Below are 15,313 nucleotides of genomic sequence, written 5' to 3'. Positions count from 1 at the left end.
TTTAAGCATTTGCATACAACTTGTGTGTCAAAGCAGTAAGATGGGAGCCACAGCCAAAGGACTAAAACGTTCTGCTCCCCATCAAATCTGCTACGCTCAGACTGTATTGAAATATTTCTGAATGATATGGGCAAAGAATTAAAAATGTTTTTTCTACCACATGTGAATGGATCATCTTTCAGGGGCTCGGAAATGCTGTTTTCTACAGGTACATTTTCAATGGGAATAATATTGTGGCTTTGTGATGGTCATTTTTAAATTTTTAGTAGCAACATTTTTAAAGATATTTTTAAATGATTACTTTTTTATTACTTTGGATGACATTTTTGCAGGTTTGTCATTCTACAGCGACTTTAGTTGGCCCTCTAAGGGCTCTTCAGCAGATTTGTGGTTTCTCAATAATATATTCTAATCATTAATTCAAAATGACAGGAATTCAAACCAGGTATATCAGTTGTAGAGTCTCCCACAGGCCAAATGGATCAATAGTTCGATTCCATGTTGTTCTTCACTGTGTGGAGTTTTATGTTCCCCCCTTGGCTTGCATGGGTTTTCTCCGGGCACTCCAATATATTCCCATATCCCCAAATTATGCAACATAAGTTGGTTGGGGATATGCAGTTTAAAAAAATGTATAAACGAATGAATTAAAATTGGTTGTAAAACAAAAAAAATATTTTTTTGCCTTAAAGCAAAAAGTAATTTGCAATCATTGGCTGTTTTTTTTTTAAATGCATTTAGTTTATTATTTTTTTTGCAAATGAACTCCAGTGTAATTTGGTGGCTTGCTCCTAAAATGTTAAATTTCTCTTTGAGTAAGTTGGAAGGAACAGCTTTCTAAGAATGAAGTGCCACAAAATGTCCTCAGATGATCAGATTTCAATTGTACCGGAAATATCAGTTTAGCTGGTTCTTAACAATCAAAGGGAAAGTTTCAATTTCTTAATTATACATCCTCATTTGGGTTCCATAGTGTTGTGTTTATCCTCACTTGTTCCTCACATAAAGAGACATGCATCCACCCCTAACGTATTCGAGCCTGAATACCCCCTTCAGACCTCACCCTGCCCCCCAGTGGGGCCTAAAGCAGCAGGGGGTTAGGGGTTACGGTTCAAAATTAGGTCAACAGGAAATGACTGTTCTCCCTGGTACCTGGGTCCTGACCTCAGTGCCCCTACACTTTTCATTTGTCCTTGTCCCCCCCATTGCACTTTTTCAAAAATGGTCCCTAATACAAAACAACAGGATAATAAGACATTATATCCATCTTATTTGCACTCTAAACTATTGACAACATTGTGAAAGAGAAAGCTCCTGTAGTATGAACCATTAAATCAACAATAAACGATCAGGTTTTATTTATATTTTTCTGCTCCAACCTTCATAAAGCGTCTTCTACAGACTTATAATGTTAAATACGATTAGAATACGCCACCACAGTCACTTCAGAAGTGTCCAATTTTTAGCCTTTAGCCTTTTTTTGTGTGGGTTCACCTGGGCACTTAATTCCACAAATGGCCGCAGCGGGCGCAGGTTTTTGTTCCAACTCATAAAGGGAAACCTTTCCACCAATCTGGTATCTTAGAAGTGCAATCAGTGAATTGCAGTCAGATGTTTCTTGTTTCAGCAGAAATCTAATTAGTTAAACTGTCTGTGCTGGATCGATTATCATATTTATATCTGAATGTACTTTTGCTGTACAAGAAAGTAGAAGGATAAGAACGGAACTTGACCTTTAAAAATACAATTACTACATATAATTAAATGACACGCTGATAAAATGTCTATCAATAATATGAATCTGTTTTATGCATTTCATTATAAAGGCATGAAGCAACATTCTTCAATATCTGATGGTGTTTTCATCATTGCTTTTAATGTGACGCCTATCAATGACCTGCTTGATGACAAACAAATGTCTGTGTGTAATGTGCATGGCCGATTAGGGCATGAATAAGTGTGTGTGTGTGTGTGTGTGTGTGTGTGTGTGTGTGTGTGTGTGTGTGTGTGTGTGTGTGTGTGTGTGTGTGTGTGTGTGTGTGTGTGTGTGTGTGTGTGTGTGTGTGTGTGTGTGTGTGTGTGTGTGTGTGTGTGTGTGTGTGTGTGTGTGTGTGTGTGTGTGTGTGTGTGTGTGTGTGTATGTGTGTATGTGTGTGTATGTGTGGGTGGAGGCTACTCTATTGGCCATTAATCATTCAATTACACACCTGTCATGAGTTCAGACAAGCCAGAGAGTATGGTGAGGGAGGCATGGGAGAAACAAAAGGGAGAAAGGAATGCAACAGGAAAGAGAGAAAAAGAGCAGAAATGGTTTGAATGAAAACGAGAAAAGTGAAAAAGCAACAGGAGGAGGTTTCTAAAGCAAAAGGACTTTTATTGTGTTGTGTGTGTGCGTGTATACACGCGAGTGCATATGACAGAGGTAAGTTGTTGGATAGCCAGAGACGTTGAGAGGTCACAGTAGAAATGTGGATTTAGATATCAACCCCTATTATAACTATTTGGCTTCTGAATGTTTACATCTGTTAACTTTGTCTAATGCAATTGTTGCTATTAAGATAAGAGCAATCCCTGGGATAATTGTTACTATTTCATATGTGAGCAAAACATTAGATATGCAATTCACAAAATGGCCAAAATAATTCACAGTAGTAGTAAAGATCTTTACAGTCATTTGTTAAGATAGCAGTATTCTATTGCCCTCAGTGGTTTAGACTTGTGCACCAGGGTCTGACATCTATTATTAAATGGGTCTGACATCTATTATGGTCAATTGATGCAAATAAGTTAAAGAGGAGTGGTATTGCTTTGGTGTCATATTTGGTAGTTTGCTCAATTATGTCTCAGTTGCCCAATGATTTTCCCCCTTGTATTGAATTTTGAATTCCCCACACTTTACAGTCAAAGTTTGTAAATGTGTGGTCATGCACTCGCACTGAATGTGCTTTTTTTGCATTCTACATGATCCTGCTGTAGTACCTCAGATGCCTCAGGGTACCGCCATCTGTGTAAACCCCCTGTTATTTTACACACACACTTTCACACAAATGCACGCACACAGGAATATCTTTCTAATTCATAAATGTGACCATGATTTTCATACACACACTAATGTATTCTAAATATATTACAAAATACATGGTAAGGCAACTATATGTGACATGAGTTATATAGTTGTGATCCTTATTCTCTTCTGAATACAATCTTGAGCTTTTACTTGTGTGTGTGTGTGTGTTGCCAGCTGTTCCGGTGCTTGACATCAACATGCAGGCAAAAAGCCAGATGTCTCATTAGGCAAATTTGATTGACTTGGTCATTAAGAATTCAGCAATAAGATGCTTCCATATGTGTGTACATGGAGCTGCTTGCGTGTTGCGTTTATATAAGAGACCTTCTCTACTTAAACCTATTCACGTGTTTGAACACAATTTATGTGCATCCATTAAATATATTGGATACATACATGCTGTTGATTGCCTAGGGATTATCACCATGATTATAATCCAGAGAGTTTTACCTTTTTCTGTTCCCAATTTGAGCATTACTAAGACCTTTTTATAATATATATTTTTTTGTATTGCACCCAAGGATAAGAAAATGTACACATCTTAACTAAAGCAATTTGAAGCGTAATATACAAAGTAATTTAAATTGTGCTTTTTTTTCTCAGGTCACATCTCTGACCTTCACTTCGGCATCAACATATGTGCGTGGGTACAACTTCCGCCCATACGCATGTCCTTGCTGGTTGTTTATCAGTTAAAAAACCTGCCCATACTCTCATACTACCTTGACCCTCCAACTACTAGGTAAGTTTGCCAACTTACTTTTGTGGATTTGCACTGAAGTAGTTGATTTCTGATTTAGCTCACATTCCTTTTCTAAGTTTGTTGGTGCTTCTGATGTCTTTATAGCACCCAAAACTAAGTCTTGCATACAATCAGTTTCTTTGTTAGCCTCATTATGGGTTTTTCTGAAGGTTTGGAATTGTATATTATATGTATATTATATATATTGTATATTTCACTAATGAGAACAAGGAAGCACAATTTAAACAAAACAAAAACAGATGACTGGAAACATGAATTGCTACCTTCAGTGGTGTAAAGGTTGAACTGTCTTTTGTCTGCAGAATTGGACTGAATTTGGTTTTGTATTCTTTGTCCATCTGAGTCAAACAAACAGAAGCAACAGCACTATCAACTTGTGCCAATAAACTTCAACTCTTATTAACTACTGATATACTAAAAGGTTCAACACATCAAAACACATTTCTTTAGTTGCTCCAAATATCTTTATTATATTATTAACACTTTTGATAGTTTATATAGGTGAATACAGCAATTATTTTATTGACTTAAAGTAATTTCAACAATGATTTAAATATTTTGACATGTTTCCTATTTCTATTAATCTATAATCTTTTATTTAAATAACCACCGGTTTCTATTTCATGAGCTTTCTTCATCATTCCGTGGTGATTTAATGCCCTGATATCCGTCCTGCATCTCAGTGTGTTCATTTTCAACCGCTGCCCTGCTGTTTGACTCCAGCTGTGACTCATCTCTCACACATTTTTCTGCATCCCCACTTTCCGTCTCCCATGCTTGCACTGCCTTTTCGGGACATGTCAGTCTCCGAATGGTCCGCCGGCGTGTATTGTGACGAGATTGGTTGCTGTGTAGAGTGCGCCTGCGATGCCATTGGCTCAATGAGTGTTGTGCTTCAACACTCAGCTGACGTGCAGCCATGCGTGGCTGGTAGCTGCTGATGTAATAGAGAGCCGCGTACAGGGTTGTGAGGTAGTAGCCACCTGTTGATGCACAGAAAGGGAAAGAAAAGATGGAAATTCGAAAGGTAAAGTAGCTCCACACATCCCACAGCAATGCGCCAGAAAATAGTATCTATAATCTATACAACTAATAAACTTACAGTAGGTCTCATTTGCATATGAAGCTACAAAAAAGGTGAACGTTATTAAAACTTCATCAGTGGCCAGCATTCACAGTTAAGGTGGCTACTTGACATCTCTAGCAGTCAATTAAACTTCTCTATCTCTACTAATGAAATTATTTTGTTCCGGTTCTGGTTTCATAACTTAGATTTTCACAAGTAGAGACGCATTTGACATGAAGCACCCCAATAGTACCCGGAAATCCTTTAAAAATAATAACAGCCTACATTTTTGAATGAAATGTAGTGCCTAGTTGAGGGAGGAGGAGACCAACGTTTGGCAGCGGTATGTAGCATGTAGAGATATTTGTAAGTAGAGGTAATGCTGTAGTATTGTGGCTCATTTAGTTTTGAAATGTAACTGTAGGTTGCATACCTTCTCCCTGCAGCTGTGTTGGGTCCAGCAGCTCCATCATATAGTCAGTGTCTAACTGCAATGTGACCAATTCGCTACGTAAAAGCACCCATGTCAAGCAAGGCAGGAAATCATCAGCTCCAAACAGTGCATCTGCAATAGAGTAAACTGAGTTTGACATCACTGCAAAATATTTCAAGTTACAGCATTTATCTACAAAAGCACCAAATTACCTGAGCTAGCATTGCTACTCATGCTGTGGTAGATACTCTTGCAGTTTTTAAGCAGGATATGGACCTTCTTGTTTGGAGAGTAGGCCTTATGCATACTTATCCACCTTTGCTGGATTCGTTCAAGGATGATCGAGTCTGGGACTCCAACTCCAGCTACTCCTCCCAGTGCTTCCACGCTGCTGTCTTTCAGAACACGCTGGTTGTTCTTCAGTCTTTGCAGACTGCCTTCATTGGTGCGCCAGTTGTGAATGCAAGAGTATATGTGAGATGACACAGGTTTCAGGGCCACCTTATGCACTGATATCTCCACCAGCGAGTCTAAAGAAATGGCATTTAAATAGCAATATTAGAGGACAGTAAGAAAAAATAATGAATAGTTATGTTGGAGAACAGCTTACCTATCTCTGAATCTGAAAGATCAGTCATACTGTCCAGAATTGCCTGGATATCATGGTAGTCTAACAGAGTCTCCCTCAGCAAGGTAAGCGATGACCTTACCTCCTGTAAGAACTCTGACCCCATTGGGCAATCATTCTGTATCGTGACGTCCACAAAATCTCTAACGGCATCTGCAAATATGCTACGTTTTCTCTCGCTCAGATCTTGTACCCGATTGATCAATCTCTTTTTCTGAGACACCAAGCTGCCCAGAGCTTGGCCCACCGCAGAGAGGCGATTTAAGACTTTGTCGGCCAACCGGTGTGCCGACGGGTGGTGAGCCACGCTGCTTTGCAGTTGATCTCCCTGTTCTTCTTCAATGCTGCTGATGGACAGTGAGTCAAGCTCAGGTGATGGAGGCTGAAGTAAGGAGGATGGCCTCTGGGGGGTTGGAGGCTGCCAAAGTCCACCCTCGATCCAGGACACCCTGTGAGGGGTCTGAACACAGCCACGGTTTTGCAACTCAGTGGCGGAATGAGGTATGCTCCCTGTGCTTCCACTTGTGGACAGGCTAGATGAACTAGATGAACTTTGGCTTGCACGTCTAAGCACAACCCCTCCTTGGAAAACTAGCATTGATGGTGAAGACTCTTCAGTTTCGGCTTTGACTAGTTCTGGATAGGAAACAGAAACTTAGTTAATTAAGTTAGGCTTGGGTGTGAAAATGAACAACGCTGAATAACCTATAGAGGTCACCTTAATTTGACCTTCTAGAAAAATGTAAAAATTAACCTGAGCAATCAACATCAGAAGAAAAAGGTTCCTGGTCCAACGAAATGGCTCGTTTGTTTATCAAACTCGCCCCTGCCCATTTTCGAGTGGAACTGAGGCGCCGTTCGCGTCTAAAATTTGGCGTCTGTGTGGTGGGCTGCAAACCAGTTGCCTGATGTTGAAGCCAGTCATCGCCGTGTTCATGAAGATAGAGTGGATTGATGACACATAATGCTCCATTGGTCGAGGTCAGCTAAATGAGCACAAATGAGTTAGTAACATTTGAAAGTGTGAGCAAAAGTTGTAAAAACAGTATTTAGTTTCACCAAAAAAGTCATTCTTACAAGATATGAGTGTTTTTGATATAACAACAAAAACAAATGGTCTTTTACATATTCACAAAAATGAATAGTAGAATGGTTTTGAGTTTATTTAAATTGCACATTAAAACACGAAGCAGCACCCTACCTGTATAGAACAAACAACAATGTTAGGCTCCATGTGAACCTTTTCATCAGTCATTTGTACAGGCGGTGAGTTGAGCCAGGTTTCTACAAACATTGCAGAAATAAATATTAATTTTCATTCGAAAACTTTGTTTTTGACCAAAAAAACAGAGACATTTGTTATTAGTAAATGCAGGAGTGGAAAACCTAGATTTAGGAAGACTCACGAGGCTCAAGTTGATAATCTTTGGTGCTCTCGGTAACATTTTCCATCCAACGAGGAATGTTTAGACAGTGATCCAACACATCTCTAGCATAGAAGATAATAAAAAGCTGAAATGTGATGCACTTCAACTTCTCTAATGTGAAATTGTTTCTCCATAGACCATGACACTTCACTTTGTTCTTACTTACACCAACTACTACTTTATTCAATAGCATAGCTCAAGTTTCAAAAGATGAGAAAAAAACTCACCTGGTCAAAGAGTAGAATAACACTAACTGAGCCAAGTCAGGGAAAGAAAGACGAGACTTGGACAGCTGAAAAACTGCCAAAAAGAAAGAGTGGTTAATGAAGTGAAATTGGAACTTACAGGAAACAATAAGTCCAATGAGCGAAACGTGTACATCCACTCAATATAAATTGCAAGCAATTTTATTTTCAATGATTTTAATGGATCAATTTAAGGCCATCATGTCTGTAGCATAAGCTTCTCCAAAATAAGTTGTGCTTTGGAATTAATACAGACAGGTTTGTTATGATCAATGGACACCAATTAGTTACTTTGGAGTTTAGCAATGCTGTGCCCCAAAACATTGCCTTATCTGATTTAAAATTAAAATAAAACAATAATAAATAAACAAATTGTGCCCTCCTCCTGATAATCGGAGTTCAATATCATAGTTTGTCAATACCTGTGGCTGTGCATGAGATAGTATATTCAAGAACAGGTGTATTCTCTATTCCTGCAGATACACACAGCAAACTGGGTAGAGATGTCACACTATCCCTCACAACCACAAAGCTCTGAAGAGAGAGAGAGAGAAAGAGAGAGATGGACTAATTTCAGTATCTGAAATTTGGTTGAAGGCATACTATGGATACGTAACAAAATACCAGGTGAGCAATGGAATGGAATAAAATTAGTGTCACAAGAACTGACCTACAATACAGTTTCAAACAAGACAAGAAAAATGCAAAATGAAAAAGATTTGCAAGATATACATTTTTAGCTAATAATATTTAAAAAAGAAACGTTTTGCATCACATACATTTAACAACGGAAGTATCCCACCATCACTGTGTGTAAAGGGAGAGGAACAAATTGTGTTGTTTTATTTGAATTAACTTAACATTATTTGATACGTTTAAATTCTTTGACAAACAAAAGTGGTGAAATATAAAAAAGCTGTTGCAGAGAATTCACGTGTGTCTTACATCACCGCAACTATGCGCAATGTTTTCTAAACTCATCCTCATACAGAGGAAGTGGCTTTTGTGTGAACTAAGGACAGAAACAAAGACAATTCTCCTAAAAGCAACCAAGCACATAAAGTATTTAAAGAGACAGAAACATTATTACTGAGCAGTTTCCAGTTCAAATAGCTCAGCAACAGCATTTCCATATTTTCTTTAACATTTTACAACACATCGATGTTATCTTAAATTACTTTACATACACAGTAGTGTTATGCACACTGCATCTTTTATAATCAAATAAAAGGCATTCCCAATAAAGTGTAAATAGAAAATATACCTTGCTATGTCTTCGCACCTTATTTCACTGTCTTGCATTGATGTAAAATGGATTAAATTCAACACCACTTTTGCAATTGATCCAGAAAGTAATGCGTTCCCTTCATGTATGTCTACTTCAAAATGAAAAAGAAAACGGGAACTACATCGAGTTTTTATGCATTTTTAGCATGTGATGAGGAAGGCCATTTGAAGAGTTAAAGGAAAAACACATTGAAGTACTATATACTCGTGGATGACAATGCTTTTCTCATTTATCGTAAATGAGGGCCTTTAACATTATCATTAGAGATATCATAAAGCAGCAAAGTGAATTGAAGGGTGACACACACAAAAAGCGTAAATTTAAAGTACATAGACTTCAAATAATTATATTATATTATTATTATATTAATTAATATTTTTCTAAATTAATAAAAACAAGAGATATTTCAATTTAACAGTATATTAGCACTGGTCTGACACCATTCTACCCACAATGGGTATTTGTGCCTTATTATTATTATTTTTTAATGCAAACTTGTAAGATTGTGAGAGGAAAACTTGCCATTCGCCGTGTGGTTTTCCACCATTGCAAACTAAAAAAACAATTTTCCTCTTCTCCTATATGATTGAATATAATTTGCCAAAGAATTCATTACATTTAGAATAAGTTGTGTTCATTGAAATATGTGTGCGTAAGAGCTTACCCCAGCAGGTGTTCCAGAGAGGGCTGAATGGGCCTGTGCTTGGTTCCAGGGTGCAGCAGGGCACCAGGCTTTCTGACAGCTTTGAAGATGGTCAAGCAGAGATAGTTTTCTACTACTTCTTCTCCAGGGGATTGATGCTCTCCCATTCTTTGGACTACAACCATTCCTAGATGTAAAAGAATGCAACTTTTTCTACTGGAAAATGGGTAAGTCAGGCACATGCATAATGAAAAAAAAAAGACTTAAAATAGACTTAAAACTGACTCAGTGGTTGATACTTACATGTTTTGGGCAACTTCACTTCATGTCGATATACTTGTTCTTCTATAGAAATTGCAAAAGAGCCCAGATAATGCAACCCTTCCTTCACGCATGTCACAATTCATTTCAGCAGTGGTTAAAATAGGAACTTTTCTTCTCAAAGACCTTCCAAAAGTTCTAGTTGTGTGACTGTTCTATCCCCGGCATGTGGTTCTACTGCATGTATCGCCCTTACAATGCAACAGTTACAGCTGTGGTCTTTCTATGTGGTTAGATCTGCATTGAAATGCTGCACTAAAAAGGAAAAGGCGTTTTTTTACTGCACGTTTGAACTTTAAAAACCTTATGACAGTACTTTGGAGAACATTATAAATGAGATTTTAGGGAGTTGATCACTTAATTCACAGAAGAAACATTTTGAGTTTTAAAAGATAAGATTTATTGCCAGTATTTAGTTTTTGAACACATATTACATCAAGGGTTTGCTCATCAAAATAATGTCCTAACTTATACTGTTAATGTTATTCTATTGTTGCTTCTACTACAACACCATTTATTGTAACACAACATATTCTGTTCACTAAGACAAATCAAAGAATAGATGCTAATTGAGATAAAAAAAAAGACATTTTTAAAGTTGATAATATTGCACCAGTAAATAAACAATACACCCTGATTATTTACAAAGACATTGTTAGTTCATGATCAACTTCTTTGGAATCATGACAAGAGAATCAAAGTTAAACAGATGTAATTTAATGAAGCACTCTCAAATCTGTCTTCAAGTGGATTATCACAACCTGGGAATTTCAATTCCATTTTATCACTCTTCTAGTAAATGTATTATACTCCACTTGTTAAAAGCAGTTGAAAAATGCCTCATTACCTTGTGCAGTCAAAACAACCCGTGCAGATGACCTTAAATAGAATGCTGTGATGTGAGATACCAAATTACTGTTCTCATAGAAAAAGCTTCAACTGTAAACAATAAATAAGCAAATAATACATCTCCATAGCAAGCTCTGAGCCTGAAAAGCATATCTCTTCTTCTACCACTTATGAAGAAGCACTTGCACCTTTGCTCTCACTTGACTTTCCCTCCTCGTCCTGGCTATCAATCCTGGCATGTTCCCGCTTCACCAATTCTTCCAACTCAGCCTAGAGACATGAAATTAATTTTTTGGTGGGCAAATAGTGTCCTGAATGACACACTAAGGTACATATGGAGTGGAATAAAAGCAGCATTTTGGGATCAAATTAGTTAAGAGACTAAGAAAATACAGTGTCTTAATTAATACATGACATGAAGCTAGTTTATTTTTTTACTTATACTTGATTGGGTGTTTGGTATTCTGCTTGTATCCAGGTGCACATTTATGTGGTTATTGGCAGAAAGTACTGGCGAGTTGTTTCATCAATTGAATATTTGACTTTTCTGTTTTATTCAATAGCTAATTGTTCCCTTAAGGATTGCGCTGTCATTGCCCTCATTACAGTATTTACATTTGTTTATTATTTTTTTTTTTCCACACCTAGCTTGCAGTGTATTTCAAGCCTGATACAAACACATTCAGGATTGCAACACAAGGCAAAAAAGGATTTGTTAGATTAAATTAAATCAAATTGGGGCAGTGAAATTGATATTACGCTGTTTTGTAACCTACCTTCCATCCCAACAGGTCAGCAAGTTCCATACAACCATCGTCACATGTATTGATATGGACAACATCCCTGTGAGGTGGAAAAGAGTACACAATATATTGAACAACTTGGACATCTAATACCTGATACCAGTGCATGTCTATAATGTAAGTATTTCTATTTCAATTATACAAGACTCTTTTTGGAGTGAAAACAACTAGATTATTCCAAATTTTAAAAAATTGCTGTCAGTTATAAACTTCAACCAAAAATCTATATATTTTTCTGTTTCATTAATAAACCCAGCCCTAGAAAAAAAATAAGATAAAAGGAAAATGGAGATTATTCAGGCATTGACTTGGCCGCCATCTGCTGGAAAATCAAAAATGAAACACTTTACCTCTACTGAGGTGAAATGTTTTTTCAAAAGCAATTTTTTGGTTTCTTTCCTTCTCCACATTTTAATGTATCACTATATATTTAGTTAAAACAAACAAATTGAACGACCAGACGAAATTTGCCTTGAAAACCACCACTTTGGCCACTTATATATTTAAATCAAACTTCTGAGAGCTTCTTTTTCTGGGATCTATTGTTGACAGAAAAACTTGGTGAAACCATCACATTACCTGTAAGCCTTGTCCGAATCAAAGTCCATTCCTCCTCCCATACCCAGCATACCTAACATAGGATCCCCCTGCACAAACACCAACAAATTCTGATATGTATGAAGAGCATAAAACTAGTGAAAAAAGTGTTTTCAACGAATAGCCAGCAGTTTTTGCCAACATAAAATGGCATGCTCAACTTGCCAACACACTAAACTATTTTATGATTATGACTCAGAAATACTTTGCGCAAACATTTATTGTAACTATGACTGAGTGTATCATGTAAAGTGTAAATTCTGGTATTGAAAATGGTAGTGTGTTGTGAAGCAAGACTCACCTGGCCTGTCTTTTCCATGTTAATGAGCAACCTTGGGCAACTTTTTGAAACTCTAAATGAAGAAAACAAAAACAACAACAATGTCAAAAACTAAATATATGGCTCAATGCTGCTTTCTCATTATTATTATTATATTTTTTGATAAATATAATGGCATTTGGTACCTGCTAACCAGACTTGCAAAAGGCTGGACCTGTAAAGACGTTCCCATGATGATGAGTAGATCACAACGTGGAAAGTCCTGTATGTGCAAAAATGAAATTAATGCTTGCTTGCTTCCCAGTTACAACACTCTCTTACCATCTTCATTGATGTAAAGAATCGTACTGGTAGACTCTCACCAAAGAAGACAATATCTAGGGAGAGAAAGGACCAGGCAATAGACGATATTATTATTGTAGAAAAGTGATATGTTAAAGGCATTGTTGGGAATGCATCTGAATTTCAGAAGTAAAATGAGTAATGAAAAAGAAGAGGGGGGAGAAAACTGACCTGGTTTGACCAGACTGTTGCATTTTTCACATCTGGGAATGTCATCAGAAAATATTTTTTCTACAAAAGGAAGACAATTGTCATTTTAACACTTAATAGAATGAACTTCGACTAAAGCTAAACAAATGATGAGTCACTCAGTCTCTTGAAAAGGTGCTACATCCATTTTCCTACGTTATTATTGAAAAAAAGAAACCTTTCATCCAGTCCAGGTTGTACTCTTTGCGGCAAGTGAATTTGACACAGTGGGATGTGTGAAAAGTTCCGTGGGCTTCAATGAGGTCACTGCTCTCGAGGCCGGCCACTCGCTCCAGTGTGTCAATATTCTAAATGAATTCATTAATAATTATGAAGACAAAGGGTAGAAAACACAGTTTCTAAAGTACTATAACCACTATGAGTGAGTTGTGGTTCCCCCTTGCCTGTGTGTAGCAGCGTTTCAGTAAGCCTTTGTCCTTCAGCAGCTTCATGAAGTAATGACACACAGTTGGCTGTATAGTAAATAAAAAGAACGATATTTAGTCTCTTAATGACAATATTAAAAAGCTTTTAAAAACATTTTAAAACCGACATTATTTTTGTTTTCTACATTGACAATAGGGGCTATTTTATGCTTTACCCTAAATTGTCCTGGATAAAGCTCCTTGGCCAAAGCAAAGAACGGCTCTGGTTGTTTCTGAAATACAAAAAGAAAATGACTTTGGTGAAAACTAAAAGTAATTACAAGGACATTTGCAAGAGAAGCTATTATTTATATAATAGCTATATAGTTATACCATTTATGTAAAGTTTTATTCAATTGCTGCATATTAACATGAAAAATACTATAAAGCTTACTGACCTTGAAGTAATCTATTTGAAAGATAGCCTCTGGGTAAGGAAGGTTGTATTTTTTCATGTTTGCGTATAGACCCGTATCGGGGGAGCGGAAATCGGGAATCCCAGCAGCTGTGTGAATATAGCAGTATTAATACAGTACATTGTCATTTATTACGTGTTTTGTCTACTACTAAATATGTCCTTCCAATGATATACTCACATGTAGATATACCAGCACCAGCCATACAGAGGATGTTTTTGCCTGGAAGAAGAACATGTTTGTAAGCCTATTCAAGAATATCAGGTAAGGGAAAAATAAATATACAAAACAAAATTTAAAAAAAACAAATAGACTCACATTTGCCACTAAGAATGTATTGGGCCACTCCTTCCAAGGTTAAATCATCCAAAACTTTCTCGGGTGTGCCGAGGCCCAGTGTGCGGGAAAACAAGTTACGCAGGAAATCCACTGGCAAAACAAGAGATTAGAAATTGTCTTTCCAGTACACAAAAGTTTTAAACTTTTTGGTCTCAAATGTGGTGATTTTGTTTGAAAAATAACTGAATTTGGAATGAAAGATGTATATATAAAAAAAAAAAAAAAAAATAGGCGCTAAAATAATACCAAATGGGAGTAATGACCTGGATATAAAATAATATAAAAACTCAACGTACTCTCAGAGTTTTCGGCCCCTTCCTCCTCACTGCTGTCGTTAGATTGCTCCTATCAGAGGAAACAAAAAATAATAACATATATATATACATATACATACCTATGCATGCACACACACACTTATACATACACACATATACATACATAATTACATGCATACGCACATTCATGCATACATACATACACGTATATATAAATCTATATATTTCAATTACCTCTGGATCAGATGTAGTTTCCTCAACTCCTTTGCTGTTAGAGTGCTCTGAAATGAAAAACATATTCAAAAAAATCTATTTGACAGATACATTTCCTGAAATGGTAAGCTAGTTATGATTTGCTAGAGGGAGCAAACTGCGCAATCGATGAAATGGATTATCCTACCTGATGCCTCCGACATTTATTAGCCTGAAAAAATCGTTCCAAAACAGCAAGTCTGGGCAACAATGGGGTCAAACCAAACAGCTGTTTTCACACAGTGGTACCAGGTTCTCAATGCGCCATCAGCTGATTCCTCATTGTTGTTGTCCGTCCAAAGAAATAAACCGTGTTGCCATAAGCACCAGTAATGGTTCCTATCTTACCTCTTTGTGTGCGTATGTATATTTATATATATAATATACTATATATATGTATGTGTATATATGTTTATATAAAATATACTCTATATATGTGTATATATGTATATGTATTTATATAATATATGTATATTTGTGTATAATTTATTTTAATATTAATGTGTATATGTTTATATGTATATATGTATATATTCTCTCAAATATGCACCTTATTAATTCAGTTTAGTCAAAATCATTTTTTAAATCACTTCTCACATTCAAAATACACTTAATAATGCAACAGTCATGCAAGCTTGATCTACTCTAATTAGATTGCAGGTAGT

General features: G+C 36.7%; 2 protein-coding genes and 1 long non-coding RNA gene across 5 annotated transcripts; 1 reads left to right on the top strand and 2 right to left on the bottom strand.

Annotated features, from left to right (window-relative positions):
- Positions 1–2,127: 2,127 nt before the first annotated feature.
- On the top strand, positions 2,128–11,000 carry LOC144200789 (uncharacterized). Of its 2 annotated transcripts, XR_013327198.1 has the most exons (5): positions 2,128–2,422; positions 3,671–3,809; positions 6,142–6,458; positions 8,109–8,256; positions 9,631–11,000. It is a non-coding gene; the product is annotated as an uncharacterized LOC144200789 (long non-coding RNA). The 2 variants fall into 2 exon arrangements; XR_013327197.1 differs by lacking the exon at positions 6,142–6,458 and having other exon boundaries at positions 2,133–2,422.
- Positions 4,286–10,047, bottom strand: rinl (Ras and Rab interactor-like). 2 transcript variants are annotated; one of them, XM_077723098.1, is made up of 11 exons: positions 9,864–10,047; positions 9,582–9,747; positions 8,052–8,163; positions 7,612–7,684; positions 7,364–7,446; positions 7,159–7,241; positions 6,712–6,943; positions 5,940–6,593; positions 5,542–5,859; positions 5,330–5,461; positions 4,286–4,813 (listed from the first exon to the last, which is right to left on the bottom strand). In XM_077723098.1, coding segments are annotated over exons 1-11 (2,217 nt in total). In that variant the 5' UTR covers positions 9,866–10,047; the 3' UTR covers positions 4,286–4,451. The 2 variants fall into 2 exon arrangements, with proteins under 2 accessions (XP_077579224.1, XP_077579225.1); XM_077723099.1 differs by lacking the exons at positions 9,582–9,747; positions 9,864–10,047 and adding an exon at positions 8,894–9,047.
- sirt2 (sirtuin 2 (silent mating type information regulation 2, homolog) 2 (S. cerevisiae)) lies at positions 10,264–14,966 on the bottom strand. Its single transcript, XM_077723100.1, has 16 exons — positions 14,797–14,966; positions 14,631–14,677; positions 14,418–14,466; positions 14,101–14,211; positions 13,963–14,004; positions 13,765–13,871; positions 13,543–13,599; positions 13,346–13,414; positions 13,120–13,249; positions 12,924–12,983; positions 12,732–12,787; positions 12,596–12,672; positions 12,432–12,483; positions 12,113–12,180; positions 11,507–11,573; positions 10,264–11,000 (listed from the first exon to the last, which is right to left on the bottom strand). Exons 1-16 carry the CDS (start codon positions 14,810–14,812, stop codon positions 10,899–10,901), a joined length of 1,110 nt encoding a protein of 369 aa, XP_077579226.1. The 5' UTR covers positions 14,813–14,966; the 3' UTR covers positions 10,264–10,898.
- Between the last annotated feature and the right edge of the window lie 347 nt (positions 14,967–15,313).

Source organism: Stigmatopora nigra, chromosome 8, assembly GCF_051989575.1.
Source record: "Stigmatopora nigra isolate UIUO_SnigA chromosome 8, RoL_Snig_1.1, whole genome shotgun sequence".
Classification (NCBI taxonomy): Eukaryota; Metazoa; Chordata; class Actinopteri; order Syngnathiformes; family Syngnathidae; genus Stigmatopora; species Stigmatopora nigra.
The sequence above is the reverse complement of the archived record's forward strand: the minus strand, read 5'-3'. Positions and strand labels throughout refer to the sequence as shown.

What these genes read in the sequence shown, in the direction of transcription:
- rinl (XM_077723098.1), bottom strand. An exon ending in TATCTCATGCACAGCCACAG is followed by an intron (nt 7,685 to 8,051) that starts GTATTGACAAAC and finishes TCTTTTTGGCAG; the next exon opens with TTTTTCAGCTGTCCAAGTCT. An exon ending in AACACAGCTGCAGGGAGAAG is followed by an intron (nt 4,814 to 5,329) that starts GTATGCAACCTA and finishes GTGCATCAACAG; the next exon opens with GTGGCTACTACCTCACAACC.
- sirt2 (XM_077723100.1), bottom strand. An exon ending in ATACATTCTTAGTGGCAAAT is followed by an intron (nt 14,005 to 14,100) that starts GTGAGTCTATTT and finishes TTCTTCTTCCAG; the next exon opens with GCAAAAACATCCTCTGTATG. An exon ending in GATTCGGACAAGGCTTACAG is followed by an intron (nt 11,574 to 12,112) that starts GTAATGTGATGG and finishes TCCACCTCACAG; the next exon opens with GGATGTTGTCCATATCAATA.